The 20,292-nt window shown below is 42.1% G+C and overlaps 2 protein-coding genes across 2 annotated transcripts in view; one reads left to right on the top strand and one right to left on the bottom strand.

Annotated features, from left to right (window-relative positions):
• The window catches only part of LOC147528996 (uncharacterized), a 28,047-nt gene extending 20,285 nt beyond the window's left edge, over positions 1–7,762 (bottom strand). Inside the window, 5 exon segments of the mRNA XM_086608516.1 lie at positions 634–714; positions 1,156–1,215; positions 5,843–5,873; positions 6,350–6,417; positions 7,320–7,762. Coding sequence (XP_086464642.1) covers positions 634–714; positions 1,156–1,215; positions 5,843–5,873; positions 6,350–6,417; positions 7,320–7,374 — 295 coding nt within the window. The 5' untranslated portion in view covers positions 7,375–7,762.
• A 1,544-nt stretch (positions 7,763–9,306) lies between these two features.
• Positions 9,307–17,602, top strand: MSANTD3 (Myb/SANT DNA binding domain containing 3). Its single transcript, XM_009977373.2, is given in 4 exon segments — positions 9,307–9,338; positions 15,362–15,807; positions 17,136–17,450; positions 17,453–17,602. Coding segments are annotated over 4 exon segments (885 nt in total). The 3' UTR covers positions 17,545–17,602.
• Positions 17,603–20,292: the final 2,690 nt, after the last annotated feature.

The following is a 20,292-nucleotide window of genomic DNA, read 5'->3' as shown; positions in this document are numbered from 1 at the left end:
TCAGTGCTAGCTACAAAAGAGACATTAAAGGAAACTACTACTATTGCATGCCAAACATATGAATCAAGATTTTCAGATTCATCGTTATTTTGTTATTTTATCTTTTGGGTGTCTAGACTTCCCTAACACCAGAGGTACAAAACTGAATTTCTTTAAGATGCCTTATGTTTATCACATAGAACTGGATAATTTTCTTTTAAAAATCACCTAAAAAATTAACAGCAACAATTCTTTCGTAACTATTTGGAAGGGAATGTATTTTAATATATGGCCTGTAGTTATTTTTCCTGTGCACTCCACTGTCCCTTCCCTCCGCAGGATTGGCAGTTAAATTGCAAAGAATAGTAACAATCATGTAAGTCAAAGTTCCTTTCTATCATATCACCTCAGATTGTTTCTAGAGCACACTTTCAACCTGTAGTATCTACCCTAACAAAGAATATTCCAGACCAAATCCAAGGATTTTGTCACTAAGATCAGTCACTTTCATATCATACTATTAGGTACCCAATGTAAACTTACTAAGATTTTATTACACATTATCTAATTTTACAGTTTAAAGAAAATTACTCAATACTCTTTAAAGGTACAGATCACACAAAAGCAAACAATTACAGTATCAAAAACCCTCACCAAGTGCAGGTTCTGAATCTTTACACGTATTAAGCTGTTCTTCCAAGGTCTGTCCCTGAAACCTCTCTGGCTCAGTTTTCACTGTAAGATAAAATCAATTTTACACAATCCCACATCATCCATCTATCAGTCAGTCTTTAAAGTCTCAAGTCACACCACAAAAACCCCCCAAACGAAATGAACTCCTGAGTTTCACCTTTGGCCTAGAGAAAACATGCTGAGAAATGCACATTCAAGTGAATCCCTGCTCATATATGGCCCCACATCATAAATTCAGTCAGTTATTGAAAAACATTATCCCTCCAATCCTATTTCCACTCTTTTTATGGCATTTTGTTTACAAACATTGTTTTAAGTATTATTACAAAATATTACTGCAGATGGAAAATGCAATGATCAGAAACAAATTCCCAATGACCTGGTAAGGTCTACACATCACTTGTAACACTGTACCTCAAAATATTTTATTTCTCCCTCTTTCCTTTTTCTTTTTTTTTTTTTTTTTTAATTAAACATTCTTACCATAATCAGGAAGTTTTACAGGTGTTTTCACTTGCTCCCCTGAGCCACTTGCAGTTGAAACTAAATAAAAACAAACCAGAAGAGGAAATAAAATTGTAAGTACAAAAAACATTTTGGTATGATAATGGATTTTTTTAAAGAAAACTCTTTGAGCTTTTGCTGACATGAGAAAAACAAGCTATGTTTAGTTTTGAAGGTACTATGAGATTATTTTTTTTTTCCAAAAAGTGGTCAAAAAACATTTACACCAAACAACAATGAAATTATTTAATGTCAGGCAATTCAACAAAGCAGACAAAGAGGAAGACCAATCGAGCCACTAGTTATTGCGCAACATGAGTTCAAGCACACATCACAAAATTGAATTATTAAATAGTGGCTTAAATTTTAAGTAATTTTGGCAGCAATTTATATATAAGACAACCTTCAACAAGGGAGAAGCCTGACTGATTCACTATGGCGCAAATATTTTTTTTTCTATAATGAACAAAGTTTTATTTCACAAATTTCAGGACTACTTTAATCCAATACATAACAGCAATTCAGTTTAAATTCACTGAACTTGAGGTCCTTAAACTGCTAGCCCACATGCTGCCAGCCAGGGCACTCAACTGATCCCATAACCTTCCCATCTTTCCAAAAGGTCTGCAGCTATGCTCTCCCCTATCAAATATTTTTTTCTGTCCACATATGGCAAGTGATAGGGCTGGGGCTGCAGACCCTTCAGAAAGGTAAGACAGAGATAAACACGTAGCATGATCTGCCACTAAGGAACCTGGGAGGGAACAGGGAGATCTGTGTGAGATGAGATTCTGTGTGTTTGGGAGTGGAATGCCAAGCATGCAAGGGAAGCAAGTTGCTATTCCTTGAATAGGGGCTTAATGCATGCACTTAAGGACAAGAAGAACAACAGAGTTTCAGAAATTCAGAAAGCTCAGCATTTTACTACATGGTAATAAATAAATAAAGTAGTGCCTGAAACAACACCAGCTAATGGCAAATTTGATTTTTCATCTCTTAAACGCCCCTCAACCCTGTTACAAGTTATCTCTTACTAAAATACCAGATAGAATCATAGAATCATAGAATGGTTAGGGCTGGAAGGGACCTTCAAAGGTCATCTAGTCCAACCCCCCTGCAAGGAACAGGGATATCTCCAACTAGATCAGGTTGCTCAGGGCCTTGTCCAACCTGGCCTTGAACGTCTCCAGGGATGGAGCATCCACCACCTCTCTGGGCAACCTGTTCCAGTGTTCTACCACTCTCATGGTAAAAAATTTTTTCCTAATATCCAACCTGAACCTACCTCCCTCTATTTTAAAACCATTACCCCTTGTCCTATCATAACTGGCCCTCCTGAACAGCCTCTCCCCATCTTTCCTGTAGGCCCCCTTGAGGTACTGGAAGACCGCTATAAGGTCACCCCGGAGCCTCCTCTTCTCCAGGCTGAACAGCCCCAACTCTTTCAGCCTGTCCTCATAGGAAAGGTGCTCCAGCCCTCTTATCATCTTCGTGGCCCTCCTCTGGACCCTCTCCAACTGGTCCATGTCCTTCTTATGTTGGGGACTCCAGAACTGGACGCAGTACTCCAAGTGAGGTCTCACGAGGGCAGAGTAGAGGGGGAGAATCACCTCCCTCGACCTGCTGGCCACGCTCCTCTTGATGCAGCCCAGGACGCGGTTGGCCTTCTGGGCCGCAAGAGCACATTGCCGGCTCATATTGAGCTTCTCGTCCACCAGTACTCCCAAGTCCTTCTCCTCAGGGCTGCTGTCGATCCATTCACCACCCAGTCTGTATTTATGCCTGGGATTGCCACGACCCAGATGTAGGACCTTGCATTTGGCCTGGTTAAACTTCATGAGGTTGGTACGGGCCCACCTCTCCAGCCTGTCGAGGTCCCTCTGGATGGCATCCCTCCCTTCCAGCGTGTCGACGGCACCACACAGCTTGGTGTCATCGGCGAACTTGCTGAGGGTGCACTCCATGCCACTGTCCACGTCACCGACAAAGATGTTGAAGAGGGCCGGGCCCAACACGGACCCCTGAGGGACGCCACTCGTGACCGGTCTCCACTTGGACATTGAGCCGTTGACCACTACTCTCTGAGTGCGGCCATTGAGCCAATTCCTTATCCACCGAGTGGTCCATCCATCAAACCCATGACTCTCTAGTTTAGAGAGAAGAATGTCGTGCGGGACAGTGTCAAAAGCTTTGCACAAGTCCAAGTAGATGACATCCGTTGGTCGACCCTTGTCCACCGATGTTGTCACCCCATCGTAAAAGGCCACCAAGTTGGTCAGGCACGATCTGCCTTTGGTGAAGCCATGTTGGCTGTCACCCACCACCTCCTTGCTCTCCATGTGCCTTAGCATGGTTCCCAGGAGAATCTGCTCCATGACCTTGCCAGGCACAGAGGTGAGGCTGACCGGTCTGTAGTTGCCCGGGTCCTCCTTGTTCCCCTTTTTAAAAATGGGGGTTATGTTCCCTCTCTTCCAGTCATCGGGGACCTCGCCAGACCGCCACGACTTCTCGAATACAATAGCCAGTGGCTTGGCAACTTCATCCGCCAGTTCCTTCAGGACCCGCGGATGGATCTCATCAGGTCCCATGGACTTGTGCACCTTCAAGTTCCTCAGATGTTCTCGAACCTGGTCTTCAAGTACAGTGGGCGGTGGTTCATCCTCACAGTCCCTGCTAGTTCTTTCCACAGCTTGGGTGGTAAGACAAGAGGCTTTACCAGTGAAGACTGAGGCAAAAAATTCATTGAGTACCTCAGCCTTCTCTATGTCCCGGGTAACCAGAGCACCAGATATTGATAAGAAGTTGAGCATAAGACTTACAATAAACCCTAAATAGAATGTGAGAGTCTGAAGGCTTCAACCTATACTACTGCATCAGAAAGAGTCACATACGCTTTGATTACAGAGATAACCTTCAGGAAAACTTTTCTCAAGTATTTAAGTTACAAACTATATTGTGTTGACAACAATGGTGTTGAACCAGCTCGTTCCTACCAATTAGATTTTACTTAATACTGGCTGTATTACCACCAACCTTCTGAAATGATCTTAATCAAAAGGTCAGAATAGTAAAAGAAAATGCTCTGAAGATAAACCTACAAAGACTATACACGAATCGTATTCTGGTCACTAGAACTCATCAGGTTTTTTAGTGGTCAACCAATCCTTTGGAGAAAAAAAAAAAAAGAGAAGAAATGAAAAGACATGACTATCTGCTGATTCATTCACCTTGAAACACTTCAGGGCATCTACTTCAGCAGTGTCTGGCTGCTAAATATTTGCATTTACAGTATGTACAAAAATTTCCAGACTGGGTCAGTGCAATGAATAGGTATACTTGGGCCACAACTTTCAAATCAAATTCTAAGAGCAGTGCACTGTACAAATCTGTAAATACATTTTGGTGCATCATGAAACAGAAGAAGGAGAACAATTATGGACATAGTTAGACCTTCATTCCTCTGGAAGCAAATCATTTCATAAAGACCTGGACAAAGTTTAATAATATATTAAACCTATTAAAAGTACTTTGCTTCAGCTAATTAAGATATTTTTAATAAGTTCTTTTAAAAAACAAATGTAAAGTATATACAGAAAAAAGTATTTCTACATGCTTTAAACAGCATAGTTTTTTTAAAAATTGTCCTGGTTTCTACTGGGACGGAGTTAATTTTTAGCAGATGGAATAGCTCTGTGTTTTGGATTTAGTCTGGGACTTGTTATGAGAAGAATGTTGATAGTGCACTGATGTTTATAGTTGGTGCTGAGACATCAAGCACCTTTCAGCTTCCCATGTTTTTGCCAGTGAGCAGGAGCACAACAGGCTGGGGGGGGAGCAAGGTCAGGACAAAGGACCCACAACTCCCCTTACGATTTGAACTTAGACTTGGGATTGAGGGCCAAATTGGCCAATGGAGTATTTCATATCACGCAACGTCATGCCCTGTATATAGATGAGGGTGGAGTGGGAAGTTGGGAACTCCCTTCTGAGGAGCTCTCTTCTGTGGGACTCTCTCGGTCTCTCAGAGTGCTCTTTCAGGCCTCTCGCTCATCTGGGATTGCAGTGTCAGGACTCACCTGTTTCGGGATCGTTTGCTGGGACAGGACAGGGGTTGGCCACTGGGTAGTGAGCAGCTACACTGCGTATCACTTGTTTGTATATATTATTATCATTATATATATACATGTTCATATTATTATTATCATTTTATCATTATTACTTTCAATTTATTATTATTATTATTGAATTGTTCTTACCTCAACCCCTGAGTCTGTTCCCCATGCTCTGGGGGTGGGGGAAGATGAGGGAGCAGCTTCATAGCATTTAGTTGCCAACCAGGTTAAACCATGACAAAAATAAATTTCTAAAATATATTTTAAATCTTTAATATATTTTTAATCCTGAAGGTCTCTAAGATTCTCTAAGGTTTCTCAAAGCTTTAGTGTACTATTGTAGCTAGGGCTTTTTAATAAACTTTGCATACCTCTTGCTCATATTATAGATCGATTTCTGTAGGATTAGATAGTTATGTCATTAAAGAACACAAGACAGGTCTTAAAGCACAAGTCTTGAAAGTCTTTTTCTTGTTTGTTTCTTAAACTACATTGAAATAGGGAGAAAAGCAGATGCATAGAACAGAGCAGGAAGTAAAAAATCTGGCACTTACCAATGCCATGAGCTTTCAGTGCTTCTTCAACCTAAGTTACCAAGCCATCAACCAAAGAGAAAGAAAGAAAGCCACTTAAGATTCAAAACATAACAATGCAAACACTTAGTTATTTATAAAATAAATTAGATTAACACCAACATCACAGATTATCTCAGGTGAATAGATAATTACATGAAATTTGAAAGAGACATACATCTTTTTTCCTAGATTGCCTATGATTTAATAATTCCATTCTGCATTTATTAAGTCACATATTCTCATGTATTGCCTTTACTAATCCAGAATACGAGACACAAAGTTGTAAAAACATTTTCTGATAGGACCAATGAACAAAATTAAGTTCTACTTCACTGAAATAAACAAAATGGTAAAGCAACAAAACTAGCTAAATATTTGAAATTGCATGTTTTAACACTACATTAAAAATTAGATTTCAAACCCATACTCTACTGATAAATAAATCTGTAAAATCTGACAAAAGGTATGTTCAAAAACTGATCTTACCGTCTTGTGTTTGAATCCAAGGAAGTGAGTCTGCAAGTTTAATGCAGAAGCACACCAGATTTGCAAATCTAGGTTAAAGAGAAGTATTTCTAGCACTGCACACAAACCAATTGAAAAAAAAATAACACTGATATCAAAACAAAACAAATCGGCTATCGAAATGTCAGTATAGGTAAGTTCTACACAAGTACTATTCCTCTAAAGACAAACTAAAGTAGCTTCTAGAACTTTTCCTTAGGAGGCTCCAAGACCACCCAAATACAGTGTAATCAAAAGCAATTTCCACATCACATAAACATTTCAGATGCCTCCAGAACTCTGTAGCTATCTCATAGCATATTTTGTGGGGGTAAGTAAAGACAGATCCAAGATCTTCACACACTATTAACCAAGTCCCAACCAGAGGCGCAGCATAACTGTAACAAGCCAGTACACCTGCCTAAGGGTAGCCAGTTCTCCTCCGTGCCGCATCCAGACTAACACGGTTACTCTGATCCATTTGAGGCCTGCCTTACTCACATGCATACAAAGTTCTCCAATGCTGCTGTTTTATGCCTGGGCTGGTTCAGAACAGGAGCAGATTACGTTTAAATTAATGTGAATGAACAAAGGTAGTCCAAATATTTTCTCCTCCTCTAAAAAAATCAAGATGCTTAAATACAACAGCAATAAACCTGAGAACCTGATAAATTAGGATTTTTTTTTTTTAACAGGAGTTGCAGTTTCATCTTCCACTTTAAAATAATGCTTTTATTTAGAAAAGCACAATATTATTTAAAATATTCATTTTAATAAGTTGGTTCCTGACACACATCCAAGTCAAACATGAAAAAAAGATGGCAAAATAACTTCGACCCCAGTGCTATGTATCAATTCTGCTCGAGAAAAAAAAAAAGTTCACATTTGGTTTAGTTCAACTTTGTTCTACCAAAATTATTTTGTATTAATTACAGTTTTCAGTAAGGAATACTTACATTGCAGTAGAAAGGGTTTACTTGTTTCTTTATCTCAGCTTCAGGATCCATATTTAATCTTTAAATGATAAGGAAACTCTAGGCAAATTGCAAAAAGATTGCAAACTGTTATTTTACCTTCATAAAATCATTCATATTCTTTTTCCACCTATTTAATGCTCATACATCTTCCAATTTTGATTCGTGCCTCACCATCAGTTACTTTCAACATTTAAATCTCCAGGCTAACGATCGTATTTTTAACTTGACAGCAAAAGCGCAGCGTGGAAAGAAACACTTCTTCTCCACGAGTTTCCCCTCAGGAAACACAAAGCCACCAGAAGATTACGCACACCCTGAAAACAAAACTAATCCAAACTATTTCAAGCTCTTCCCCTCTTCCCAAGGACTGAGACGCACGCAGGGGCCGGGACAGATGACGCGCAGCAGCCACAGCCCCACCCGCGCGCTCCTAACGGGAACACGGCCGGGTTTTGTCCCGGAACGCCCGGCCCCGCTCCGGACGGCGGAGAAGGGGGGCCCGGAGCTGCAAACCGCCCGCGAACGGAGGCGCCCCGAAAGCGAGCCGGCCCCGGGCCGCCCGCCGAGCCCGCGCCGCTCGACGCGGCCAAGTGGCCCTGCCGGCACTTCCAGCTCCGCCGGGAGACGGACGGACGGACACCTGCTCCCGCAAGGAGCCAGGGAAACCGCCGCGCCGCCGCTGCACCCAACTTACCCCAGCGCGGGAGCGGGCAGCACTCAGGGAAGCCGAGGGAGCCGGCGGCCACCGGCACTCTCCGCTACCGCACCGACCCAGCAGAGAGGCGAGTCTCCGCCGCAGGGATCGCCGCGGCGGCTCTCCGCTCCTCCTCAGGCACCCGGGGAGAGGAAGGGACTGAGGGAGAGCCAAGGCGCGCGCCTCCCGCCAGCTGCTCGCGCGCGCCCGCCGTTACGCTCCCAACCGCCGCCGCCGGCGGGGCCCGGGGCGCACCGGGCGGGCGGGAACTGCGTCACGTTAGGCGCGGAAGGGGCGCGGGAGCCCGGCCAGCCCGGGAGACGGTACGGTGGCGACGACCGGGAGCTCCGCGCCAGCGGGAAGAGACGGAGAGCGGCAGAGAGAGCGGAGCAGAGCGCCGCGGCGCGGCACCCCGCCCCGCCTCCTCCCGCCGCCGCCGCCGCCGGGGGCGCTGGCGCACACGCGCGCCGCTCCGCCGGGCGCTGTCGGCGGTAAAGCCCGAGCTGGCGTCTTGTGTTGCTGCACCGGGACGGACGGGGCCAAAGACCCCCGCCCGGCTCCGCACCGGAGGCGCGGGAGGGTGTCGCGCTAGCGACGTGCAGCCTGGGAGCTCCGCCCGCGGCAGGTGCGGACAGGGCTGCCTGCTCCCTTCCGGGCCGCCGTTCGGTGTTTTCTCGTCGTTCCCCGGAACACACCCGCTCCCCCCCGCCCCCGCAGCACCTGAAGGCGCTCAGCGTCCCCCGGGACGGTTCCTCCCCGCGGCACAGCGGGCCCCGCCGCCCGGCTCTCCCGTGGGAGAGGCCGGCGTCGCGCAGCCCGTTCTCTGGAGAGGCGGAAATCCAGCGCGGGGTTTGCGGGGAGCTGAAGGAGTGCCGGCGACCTGCCGGCGAGGAGGTGAGGGAGGCAGGCCGGGCCGCCCAGCGCCAGGGGGAGGAGGGGAGGGGACGGGAGCGGCGCGGAGCGGAGCCGGCGGCGGCGGCAGCGGCAGCTCTCGGCGGCGCTTTGTTAGGAGCAGGGAGCAGGCAGGGCGCTGCAGGGCGGGGTTGTCCCCGCCGGCACCGCAGAGCGCGGCCTCGGCGGGCGCTGGGTGACGGCGTGGCCGTGTGCCGTTCCTCCTGCCGCGGCAGATGTCCCTGGATCGGCGCCTCCGCCGCAGCCTGCATGCCCGCCCTGGGTGGAGCGGCCGTCTTTGTCGAGCCGGGACCTGCTCTCCTTTCTCGTTCAAGCAGAAGAGGAGCTAGCGAGGAAATAAAAACAAGCTCGAGTTAATGTTTGAGAAGTTCGGGTGCAGGAGAGTCTGGTAGGATTCCTGTTTATGCCTATTTTTAGTGAATTCTAGACAATCGTTCGAAATAACAACCTGCGTCCATTACCTTTCTTTGCACAAACTGCTTTGGATGTCCTCCATAGGTAGCGGGATGACCCGCTTAAAATATATCTCTGTATGTGTACGTGTAATGTAATATTATATATTTTTTTTAAAAAAAAAATACATATACGTATATGCGTATATAAAATTTGCCAGGATCAATTTAGGCGAAGTATTGTGAATTTCTACTAAGAGATTATTTTGCTCATTTGCTGGATGATCCATGATAACTAGTAATTTGTGTTAAAACAAGGGGGGAAAGCACCTAAAGAGGGTCTTTTGTTTTTTAAATCTGATTCTATGTAACACGGTTTTCATGTAGATCTCATTCATATTTGTAATATGCACCTAATTACCTAGTGATTTCAAGTCTCAAGGTAGACAGTGTCGGGCCTGGAACACTCTGATAGAAGCTCTGTAAGGAAAACGTAACATTTGAGGAAGAAGGACACTGTTTACTGCTGGTTCTGTCATTCAAATGAGATATAAACCTGTTGTGACTAGTTTGGGTCATTGCATTTCCATGCCTTTCTTTCACCCGCAAACACTGGATGAAAAGGACAGAATTATGATTGATTTCCAATGCTATTGATTACCGACTATGCGTAAAGCTTCATCTGCAATTAAAGTTGGAGAAGTAAATTTTCTTTTTTTCCTTCCTTAACTATTTCTGGTAGTAATCCTCTTGGCATTGGTAAATGAAATCCTTTTCCACACCATAAGTGACCACAGTTTGCTAGCCAACTATTTTCTTTGGATTTGGTTAATGTAACCTTAACATTTGGGTTAAGTCTTCCACCATAACTTTCTTTTTTTGCATTTTCTCATGCCTAAATAATATTTCAGAGACTAAAAATGCTCACGCATGCCAATTTGAAGTTTGGGTTTGTTTTTTTTTAAATGGACTTCATTGCAACTGGTTGGAGTTTGGGTGTATGTTTATGTGTGTGCAGGCAAAATAATACATATATACGTATTTATGAGCATATGTGCACTTCTTCACATGTGTAATTTTTTTTTCAAGATATCCTTCCAGCAGATCACAGCACATTCTTTATAATCTTTAAAAGAAGAATGCCACGCAACATTTCAAAGTAAAAACGAGGAGTTGAGATTATTTTTTTATTATTATTTTAAAGCAATAAATGTTTGTGTGGCAGGATGAGTACTTAGGCACTGATTTGTTTCAAGACAAGTTGTGAATTGAGACATGCCCGAAGAAGATATTTAGGATGAAGTACTTCCTTACTGCACATGTCTTAGAGCCTGAACACCTGTAAGAGTGGAAGAAGGCTTCCATTCTTTGTTTCTTAGAATTTACTGTGCAACTGTCCTCATGTGCCTTAACATTCCCAAATCAATCCTTTTTACTGTATGAGCTATACACAATAAACTACTTACATTTCAGCACAGATTCTTACAGCCTAAATTATATCCTGGGTGTATGTCCTGGAAGGATCTTTTAGCCTTGAAATGGAAATCGTTTGGGTTTGTGAGAGTCCTTTCTCATATTCCACACAGGAGCAGTGGGCTGCCAGAAGGTAATTGAGATGCATAAAGAAAAAGAGGTGAAGATAAATATATGGTGGTATTTTGCTGCAACTTCTGAGTATTCTAAGTTCTCCGACATCTCGGAGTGCTTTCTGTTCACCTATTCAAAAATGGGCTTTAATATATTGAAGCAAGCAGGCTAAGCATGTAAAAGCTTGAAAAGAATCTTCAAGAACTCTTCTGTGTAGTAAGAGCATTAAACTGCTTTCACCAGTTCTTGAGTTCTTTTATGCATCCTAGATCATAATCCTGGCTTTTTTGTGGAAAGGATACAAGTACAGTATGTATTTGCAGGAAAAAAATAGTTAGGAATGTGTATGGGGGAAGGGAAGACTAGTATATTGTACTCTTCTCAGAGCAGGACCTATGTGTCCATTTTTAAATGTACAGTAGTTGAGCTTATGACTGGGGATTTCAGATGCTACCACAGTAAAAACATTAGTAATAAATGACAGTGTGGTATGAAAGTGATACTTAAGGGTTTGCTGTTGGCTCCATCCATGAAAGATGAGCTTTTATCCTAGTACATAGGTTGTTAATATACATGAAGTCATATTTGGAAATGTTTTAAATATTTACTGATAACAGCTGATCTCTGCCAGTCTGTGTAGCTAAATATTTAGCACCTGGAATCCATAAGTTCTAGTATAATTGTTTAACTTTTTGAACTTAGTCTCCAAAGTTCTTGAAAATCCATTGTTTTTTTAATTAAAGAGATTTTCTACATACAAACATGTCATGATTTTTGTCCTGAGATTCTCACACCTTTTCAAGGCTAGAAATAAGATTTACATAGAATCATAGAATAGTTAAGGTTGGAAGAGACCTCAAAGATCATCTAGTTCCAACACCGCTGCCATGGACAAGGACACCCTCCACTACACCAGGTTGCTTAACACTTCATCCAACCTGGCCTTGGATGGGGCATCTACAACTTCTGTGGGCAGCCTGTTCCAGTGCCTCATCACCCTCAGAGTGAAAAATTTCTTCCTTAGATCTAATCTAAATCTCCCCTCTTTCAGTTTAAAGCCATTGCCCCTTGTCCTATCACTACATACCCTTGTAAAAAGTCCCTCTCCAGCTTTCCTGTAGGCCCCCTTTAAGTACTGGAAGGCTGCAAGAAGATCACCACAGAGCTTTCTCTTCTCCAGATTGAACAGCCCCAACTCTCTCAGCCTGTCTTCATAGCAGAGGTGCTCCAGCCCTCGGATCATCTTCGTAGCCCTCCTCTGGGCTCACTCCAGCAGCTCCATGTCCTTCTTGTGTTGGAGACTCCAGAGCTGAATGCAGTATTCCAGGTGAGGTCTCACACGAGCAGAGTAGAGGGGCAGAATCACTTCCCTCGACCTGCTGGCCACACTTCTTTGGATGCATCCCAGGATACGGTTGGCTTTCTGGGCTGCAAGCATGCATTGCTGGCTCAGGTTGAGCTTCTCATCAACCAGCGCTCCTAAGTTCTTCTCCTCAGGGCTGCTCTCCATCCATTCTCTGCCCAGCCTGTACTTGTGCTTGGGATTGCCCCGACCCACGTGCAGGATCTTGCACTTGGCCTTGTTGAACCTCATGAGGTTCTCACAGGCCCCCCTCTCTAGCCTGTCAAGGTCCCTCTGGATGGCATCCCTTCCCTCCAGCGTGTCCACAACACCACACAACATGGTGTCATCTGCAAACTTGCTGAGGGTGCACTTGATCCCACTGTCGATTAATCGAATGAATGAATTGAATGAAGCAGAATGCAGAATCAGCAATTTCTGATCACATGGAGTCTCTGATCCTGTTTTTTCAGGGTCATAAGCTATTGGACCTCATGACTTGCAAGTGGGACTGCTTTTTCATCTTGTTCCTCAGTGAAACTGAGGCTAAGACAGGTTGAAGCATCAATATTTAGTCCCAAGAATTTAATTTCAGCAGCTGTCCAAAGCAGCTCAATGTTTTGGAATGGTACAGTAAATATGTAAGCAAAATAGATTAGTAGGATACAGTCGGTTTCATTGTAGATCTCTTTTATTTTACATGTTTTCAGAGCTGTTTCATGGAGCACTGTTGCCAGTTTGCAGTATCTCTTTGTTAGGATGTCTGTTTCCTGACTTTTTGCTTATTTTTTTAATTTATTTTTTATTTAAGGAACTTCTGAAGCAAATGTTCTCATCTGTCTATTAGACCTAGACATTAGAATGATTGGTATGTGATACTTTCAAGTTTGTTTACATACACTTAGTTTGTTCTGTGGGATTATAGATGTTTAAGAATTCCTGTCACCAACATATGGGGTGACTTTTTTTCACAGAGTAATAAATATCTTGACATAGTGTGATGGAGGAAATGCTGGATCAGGGAACTGTCTTCCTTACACTCAGCCACCCAGCTCTCATCCCTCTTCCACCTTTTTCTTTCTTGCAAAATAAACAAGCTATTCCATGAGAGCAGAACTAGTAAAGTCTCCTTTCCTATGGATCTTTCCCTTTGTCCTCTAAATCCTGTCTGCTGCAAAAACTCCAGCTCTCCCGTTTCCTCATGACACTAGCATTTGGTAAGAGAGGGCAGAACTGTGACTAGCCAGGAACCACGTAGGTGCCAACTGTCCGGTCAGTAGGTGCTCGTTTTTTAGCCAGTTGAGCAGTGACAGAAAGTACAATCTGAGTGTTTGTTGCCTCTTCTCAGCAGGCGTACAACTTGGCTGTTGCTACTGACTTAACATACTTAAGTAATAGTCTGAGTTTTAAGTTATTTCTATTCACTTTGTTTCAGTTTTGCTATTCTAGGCTTTGTTCTACTGCCTTCTCTAGTCTTTGACTCCTCTGTGTTTTGCTGGGTTTTGTCGTATTTTATGGGCTGCTTGAGAAAGCTCCTGTTCTTATGTCAGAGTTGGGTTCTCTCATTTTGATATTAGCTGGAATTTGTTAGCTTTCTTTGTAAATATGAGTAGTTGCCTTCACTGAAAGAGGTGAGAATCACTGTGGAAAGGAATTACAAGGATGGTACAAAGAGAGTGCTAGTGTAGTGGAGTTAAGGAAAAAAATACTGAAAAGAAGAAATCTGATGGTGGTATCTATTGCATCTACAAGTAATTATGAGGGAAATAGTTACGAGGGAAAATAGTGTTACAAGGGAAAATAGTGTTACGAGGGAAATAGTGGAAACAATGGGCAAAATACTAGAAAAATCATTTTGGGAGAGTCCTAGACTGTTAGGAATATGAACCAATTACCTCGTTATGTATGTTCCATCACTGAGTTTTTTGATTAAAACCAGAAGAAATGTGAGCTAAGACAGCATTGCTCCCCTTTTTCTATTTAAATATCCAGAAGTTTCTGTAGTTGGGGCTACACAGTTGTAGTGGGAAGGAATGGGAAAGAGTGTGGAAAGACAAAAGAAAAAAAACCAAACATTTTACAGTACAATCATGCGTTAGTAAGTCAAGGAAACACTACTTTTTTCATTTTTTTTATGGCTAAGAATTCCCAGTTGTCAATACCCTTTGGCTATTGACTACGTAAGTCCTAGGCTTGAGGAGAGAGGCGGTTGTTAACGTGGTGTAATTATATCGCAGTGGCCGTATTGAGTGAAGCCAAAACTTTATAACCTGGTTGTTTGCTCCTCAGAGTGACCTCCTCAGCAGTGCAAGCGTAAGGAAGAGTGCCACACATGCAGAGTCAGCAGTCAAGGGCAAAGGACCTGAACCTTCAGAGCCCTTAGTTTCTGTAATTAATTCATATCTTCTTGCAACCCTTGCCTCTTCTCAGTGTTGTAATACTGGTCGGGATCCTGCTGCTTATTGAATGTCAGTCAAGGAGGGCTGAACATGGGGGAGAATCAAGACAGAACTCTTTAAGGAGATAACTTCTTACTATAATTTCTCATGCAACTTTCAAATATTGTAGACAGAGGGGAGAAATTAGTTATACGCAGTCAGCAAGGGTGGAAGATTGTCTTTTGCGTAGCAGAGAAAACCCAAACCTGCTGAAGGTGGCTTCAGACTTAAACATGAAGCTATCAAGGGCTGGATTTCAGAACTTATTCCACAGTTCAGGGCTTTGAAAACTCTCTGAGTGTAACAAAGTGCAATGAATAGGAAAACAAATTATTAAAACCAAGTTACTAAGTAGATTGAATACTGAGTATTTTGTGTAAAGACAAATTGTGATGAAGACAGGACCTTTCTCCTCGTTATGGTATACTAATGTAACTGTGTAACAGTGGCAATAGAAAACAGCATATAATTGTACTATATCTCACCTGAATGTTTCATTATGTGCTCTAGAGCTACTCATACACTACTCTAGAAATCAAAGTGTGTTAGAATGAGAAGCTATACTTATGAGTTATTTGCTGAAACAGTTTCCTGATACTGTAGCCAGTTCTAATTTGTGTTTGTTTTTTTGCTTTCAACATTGTTTTCATAGGATTTTTGACTTCTTGGAGAACCAGTAGAAAATGCAAAACGAAATAATAAAGCCTGCTAAATACTTCTCAGAAGTGGAGAAGAGTGTGCTGCTTGCTTTAGTTGAAAAGTACAAATACGTGCTTGAATGTAAAAAAAGTGATGCAAGAACTATTGCTCTGAAACAACGTACCTGGCAAGCACTAGCTCATGAATATAATTCACAGCCCAGTGTATCACTGCGAGACTTCAAACAGTTAAAGAAATGCTGGGAAAATATCAAGGCACGGACAAAAAAGATAATGGCACATGAAAGGCGGGAGAAGGTAAAAAGAAGTATTAGTCCACTTATAAATACTCACATCATAGGGAAAGAGAAGATTGCCAGCATAATGCCTGAGCAAATGTACTTTTTGCAGAGCCCACCAGAAGAAGATTCTGAATATCAGCCTGATGCTTCTAGTCAAGGTATAAATGTTACTGTACTGATGCGAGTAGTGTTGTTTTGTATGTGATTTTGCCCGTGATTCTCTTTCAGCAGTCTAAATCTCTCCACTTAACTGTGACTGCTGGTTATAGAAAAGTAATTTCAGAGCTATGATATTACTAGACTCCCTGTATTTCCCTAGGCCCCCAGGAGTTAAACTGAGGTTTTACTCAATTTTTTTTTTCATCAGTTTTCGACATATCTGCTACTTTTGTGGCAAGCATCACAGTAGCTATCATGCTGGCTTTCCAGAGAACAGTCCCAAGGATATTTTGATTCTTTATAAAGTATCGTTTTGCTGAGAAAAGGTTGTCTGAGCATTAAAAAAAAAAAAAAAAGCCACCAGTAGCAAATTGATACACAATTGTCTGCTGCAAGAGTTCCCCGTAGGTTTTTTCTCCTTGGTTTTCAAGGACTAAAAAGAGTACATAAAGCCATATTTCACACTGCAGTCCACATGGGAGAATGATCTTTCTGAAAAAGTTCAGCACTACATTTTTCTTTGGCAAACATGCACAGAAGGAATAATCCAAAACCAGAAGGGAGGGTGGCTACAGCAGTTTCTTGCAATCTTTATTATGTCAGGATCACACATAGAAGACTGTCCTTGCTCAAAAGACAACAGTAACTACATTGTTAGATAACATTCTTACAATGTCTCTTTCATAATTGTATTTACCGTAAGTAGTCAACAGGATTTGTAAAGGAATGTATTTTGAGACCCTTATGTGCAGTGGCTACTATTTTATTCCATGAGTAGTTTCTCTTATTTCAGAAGAATTGGTAGAACCTTCTCAAAGTTAAAATAATGTAATTCTTTCCTAAAAATATATACCACTGCGCTTACAGCATCTACAGTAGTGATAAGGAAGGAATAAGTAGAATTCTTCCTAGTGTTCCCTCAGTCTCTTGGTATTAATGTTGATGCAGCTCTTCACCTGACATGCAAATCTTTCATAAAAATATTGCAAGTCACACATGGATTTGGCTTGAAGAGCTGCATTAAGGTTCTGCTTCAGGCTCAGTCACCTAAATTTAGGTATCCACTTATAAATGTCTACATTCACTTTGGTATTCTGGGTTCCCATTGTAGCCATGGAGGTCTACCAACAGAACCCAAAGTGATTCAGTTTACATAATTATGCACTTAGTAGTCTGTAACAGAGCTGCATTACATAGTGGCTCCTGTACTATGGTACGGAAGCACAAGGTTTAGATGTATACACCAATAATTATGTTATCACAAGTTCATGTTTCTTGAGGGAGAATAAGGGAATACTATAATACTTTTTCCTCTTATGTTTTGCAGAGTCATTTGTTGTCTCAAATAGAGAACTCTGTGATGAAGAGAAAGAGCTGGTACATTTCCCAGTATGTGAAGGTACCTCCCAACCTGAGCCTTCGTGTTCTGATGTCAGAATAGCAGCAGATAAGAACTACAGAAGTAAAGCATCTCAGGAAAGTGCTCTGAAAAAGATGCATGAGGAAGAACATCATCAGCAAATGTCAATTTTGCAACTGCAGTTAATCCAAATGAATGAAGTTCATGTGGCAAAAATACAGCAAATAGAAAGAGAGTGCGAGATGGCCGAAGAAGAACACAGGATAAAAATGGAAGTGCTAAATAAAAGAAAATGTATTGGGAGAGAAAACTGCAGACCATCACAAAAGAATGGCCTGTATCATCCTTTAACAGACCCTTTCCTAATTCACCGTAGAACGTAAAGGAGCAGAGAGTCAGTCTGATTGAGCACATTATGAGTAACACGCACTGGAAAGAGGGTTTTTTGGTGTGAATGTACAGTGCCAGGATAGGTGCCCAGCTGATAGAGAACACACTTTGACTCTTAACGTTTAGGCAAGCAGTGGTGGAGTCCACCAAGGCAAAACCGTATTGTTCATTGGTAGGTAGTTCTGATTTGTTTAACTTTCAGACATGCACAGTGTTCTAAAACGTGAACATATTTTCCACTCTCAGAATACCCTAACATCCTTTTGAAATTTAAGATACTCCAGGTATTCTTACATTAGATGTTCTTAAGAAAACTTAACAGCTTTAAACATCAGGTTATAGTGTTTATTTTGATTTCTATCTCTTCCTATCTACCATTTCCCAAATGAAGACAAGGGTTGGAGTTGCTCTCTGCTATTGAGACAAAAGGTATTGGTTGATTTGTTATGCTGGGGCTTAGGAAAAAAAAAAAACTTGTCTGTGGTTAATATAGTTCATAACTTATTCTTCATAGAAGATGTGAAAATGAAGGAAGTAGCAAAAGGACCACTGTAGCAACTGAGCCTTTTGCTTGTGAAGAAGAGTAATATTTTCCAGCTCGACTGGCTGATTGAGAGAATGTTTTTGGATTTGCCCTCCAGTTGTTCAAGTCTTCACCCTTAAGAAGTTGGAAAGAAGGTGACTTCTTCCTCAAAAGCCATTGTGCTTGTCCTCTCTTTTCCAGATCCATCTCACGTTCAAGTAGAATACCGAAATAGGAGGGATGCAGGCTGCTGCCAGTGCTGTGTGCTGTTCACCTGGAGTCATTGTGAGAGGAAGAGCTTTTTAACAATTCATAAAGCTCTGAAAATGTAGCAAGCCAGCTAGTCCATTGGCAAAGTCTCCCTCCGTTTACCCATGCAGTACTTTATGGCAAAGCTGGTGTATTTTCAGCCTCTCCCTAGCTGCAAGAAAAGACTACGATTTGCCTTCTTTACCTTCACATAGGATGAGAAGCAGTTCAAGGAGATCATTCCTGTCTTGGAGTAGTGTTCTTGTTTGCTCCATCCTGTGTGTTCTGGTGGTATGCTTCTTGCCTTTGCTGCCAGTGAGGGGTGATGGACATGATTTGTAAGAAAGCATTCACATGAAGGTCCCCACAGAGTTTGGGGGCCCCGGAATAGTAGATGGTAGGAAAGCACAAATAAAGGTAATCCTTCCCCAAGCTGTCGTTTAGTCTAGTGGGGAAAGTATTAAGAAAATGTGAAATACAGAAGTCTGCAGAGATTTGTAAGAACTTCTGATATGTGAAAAGCTGCTTTACAGGAAGGTGTACAACCATTGTTTCAAGCAGTGAGAGAAATGAACAAAACCATAAATTTTCAGGGAAAAACCTGAGTATCCCATTATTCAATACAGTATTTTCAGATCATGATTCATGAGGGTAAGTCCATACAGTGAGCAACATATTCAAATTAAAGTATGTTACAAAACATACATTCCCAGTTACACTCTTACTTCTTCCTTGGATATTCTTTTCTGATGGAGTAAGTTTCTTTTGGTTTTGTTTTGGGGTCTTTTTGTGTGTTTCCTTTTCTTGAACTGCTTTTCCTGCTGGTGATTCATCTTTGCAAGCACTGCCATTATCAACCATAGTACTCACGCTGTGGTATATGCATTGCTCCTTTCCACGTGCTAAGGCCAGCAATCACAATAGGAGTGATTTATTGCAACTTATTTTGTATGACAGAGAAAAAAAATTGCAGAGCTGCTGCAAGATCAAAAAAATAGGCCATATATGAAATGTGAAGACAGATCTTTTTGACAGCAAACTCAGTTTTCTTACAAATTGGCTGTATGAAGGAAGCACAGGACTTCCAAAGAAAGATATCATATGGACGCCTTTTTTCCTGCTGAATGGAAACTAGTGCAAGGTAGGACAATGATGTATAATAACAGTAGAGGCAAAAGAGAGAAGTAAACAGGAGTGAGGACCTTTTTGTTCAGAGGTTGCATTCTGTGGTCTGGAAGATGAGTCAGTTATTTGAGTGGCTATGACAATTGTTCAGGCACCGTCCAGAAAAAAGAATAGGAGAGACATTTCTCTTAACCAAGGATGGGATTCCTTCCACGCTGCTTCTAAGTGAAAGTAATTTGAAACTATGAAATTCAAACCATGTATGTTAAGGTGTGAAAAGGTGACGGAGACAATGTCAGCACTGTGAAGAGAGCGAGAATGGAGAGACAATCCAAACTAGATAGTCCTGTGAGAAGGTATGAAATAGTCCAGGAAGAATCTCATGATATGTGAGATAAGGGTAGTTTTGACTCCTAAAATTTAAACCATTGATCATGAAAGATTTTTTATTTTTCTATTAAAAATCATTTAAAATTGCATGTTTTCAGACTGTACTAAGTGAGCAATGCCTTGCATTTTAGTATAGGTACTTATCCTGAAACCAGAATTTACAGTTCTTAGGCTGAACAATAGACTTTTTTAATTCTGCTTCTATTTAAAAGAAAGAAAATCACAGGAGGAAAAATAGAAAGAGCCAAGATGAAGATATGAAAGAAAGAATGATCAGTACATGCGTAGAGGAAGAATGGAAATGTCACACCTAACACAAATGATTCAAGATGCTTTTGTGGTGCTGGTAATAGATGTCTTACTGGTGACACACACTTTCACTTTCCCGTCTGTGGTTGACTGTTGGTTGCTGTAAGGTCGGGTGACAGAAAAATGTAGAAAGATCAA

Source organism: Tauraco erythrolophus, chromosome 3 (genome assembly GCF_009769465.1).
Source record: "Tauraco erythrolophus isolate bTauEry1 chromosome 3, bTauEry1.pri, whole genome shotgun sequence".
NCBI classification, from domain to species: domain Eukaryota; kingdom Metazoa; phylum Chordata; class Aves; order Musophagiformes; family Musophagidae; genus Tauraco; species Tauraco erythrolophus.
The sequence above is the reverse complement of the archived record's forward strand: the minus strand, read 5'-3'. Positions and strand labels throughout refer to the sequence as shown.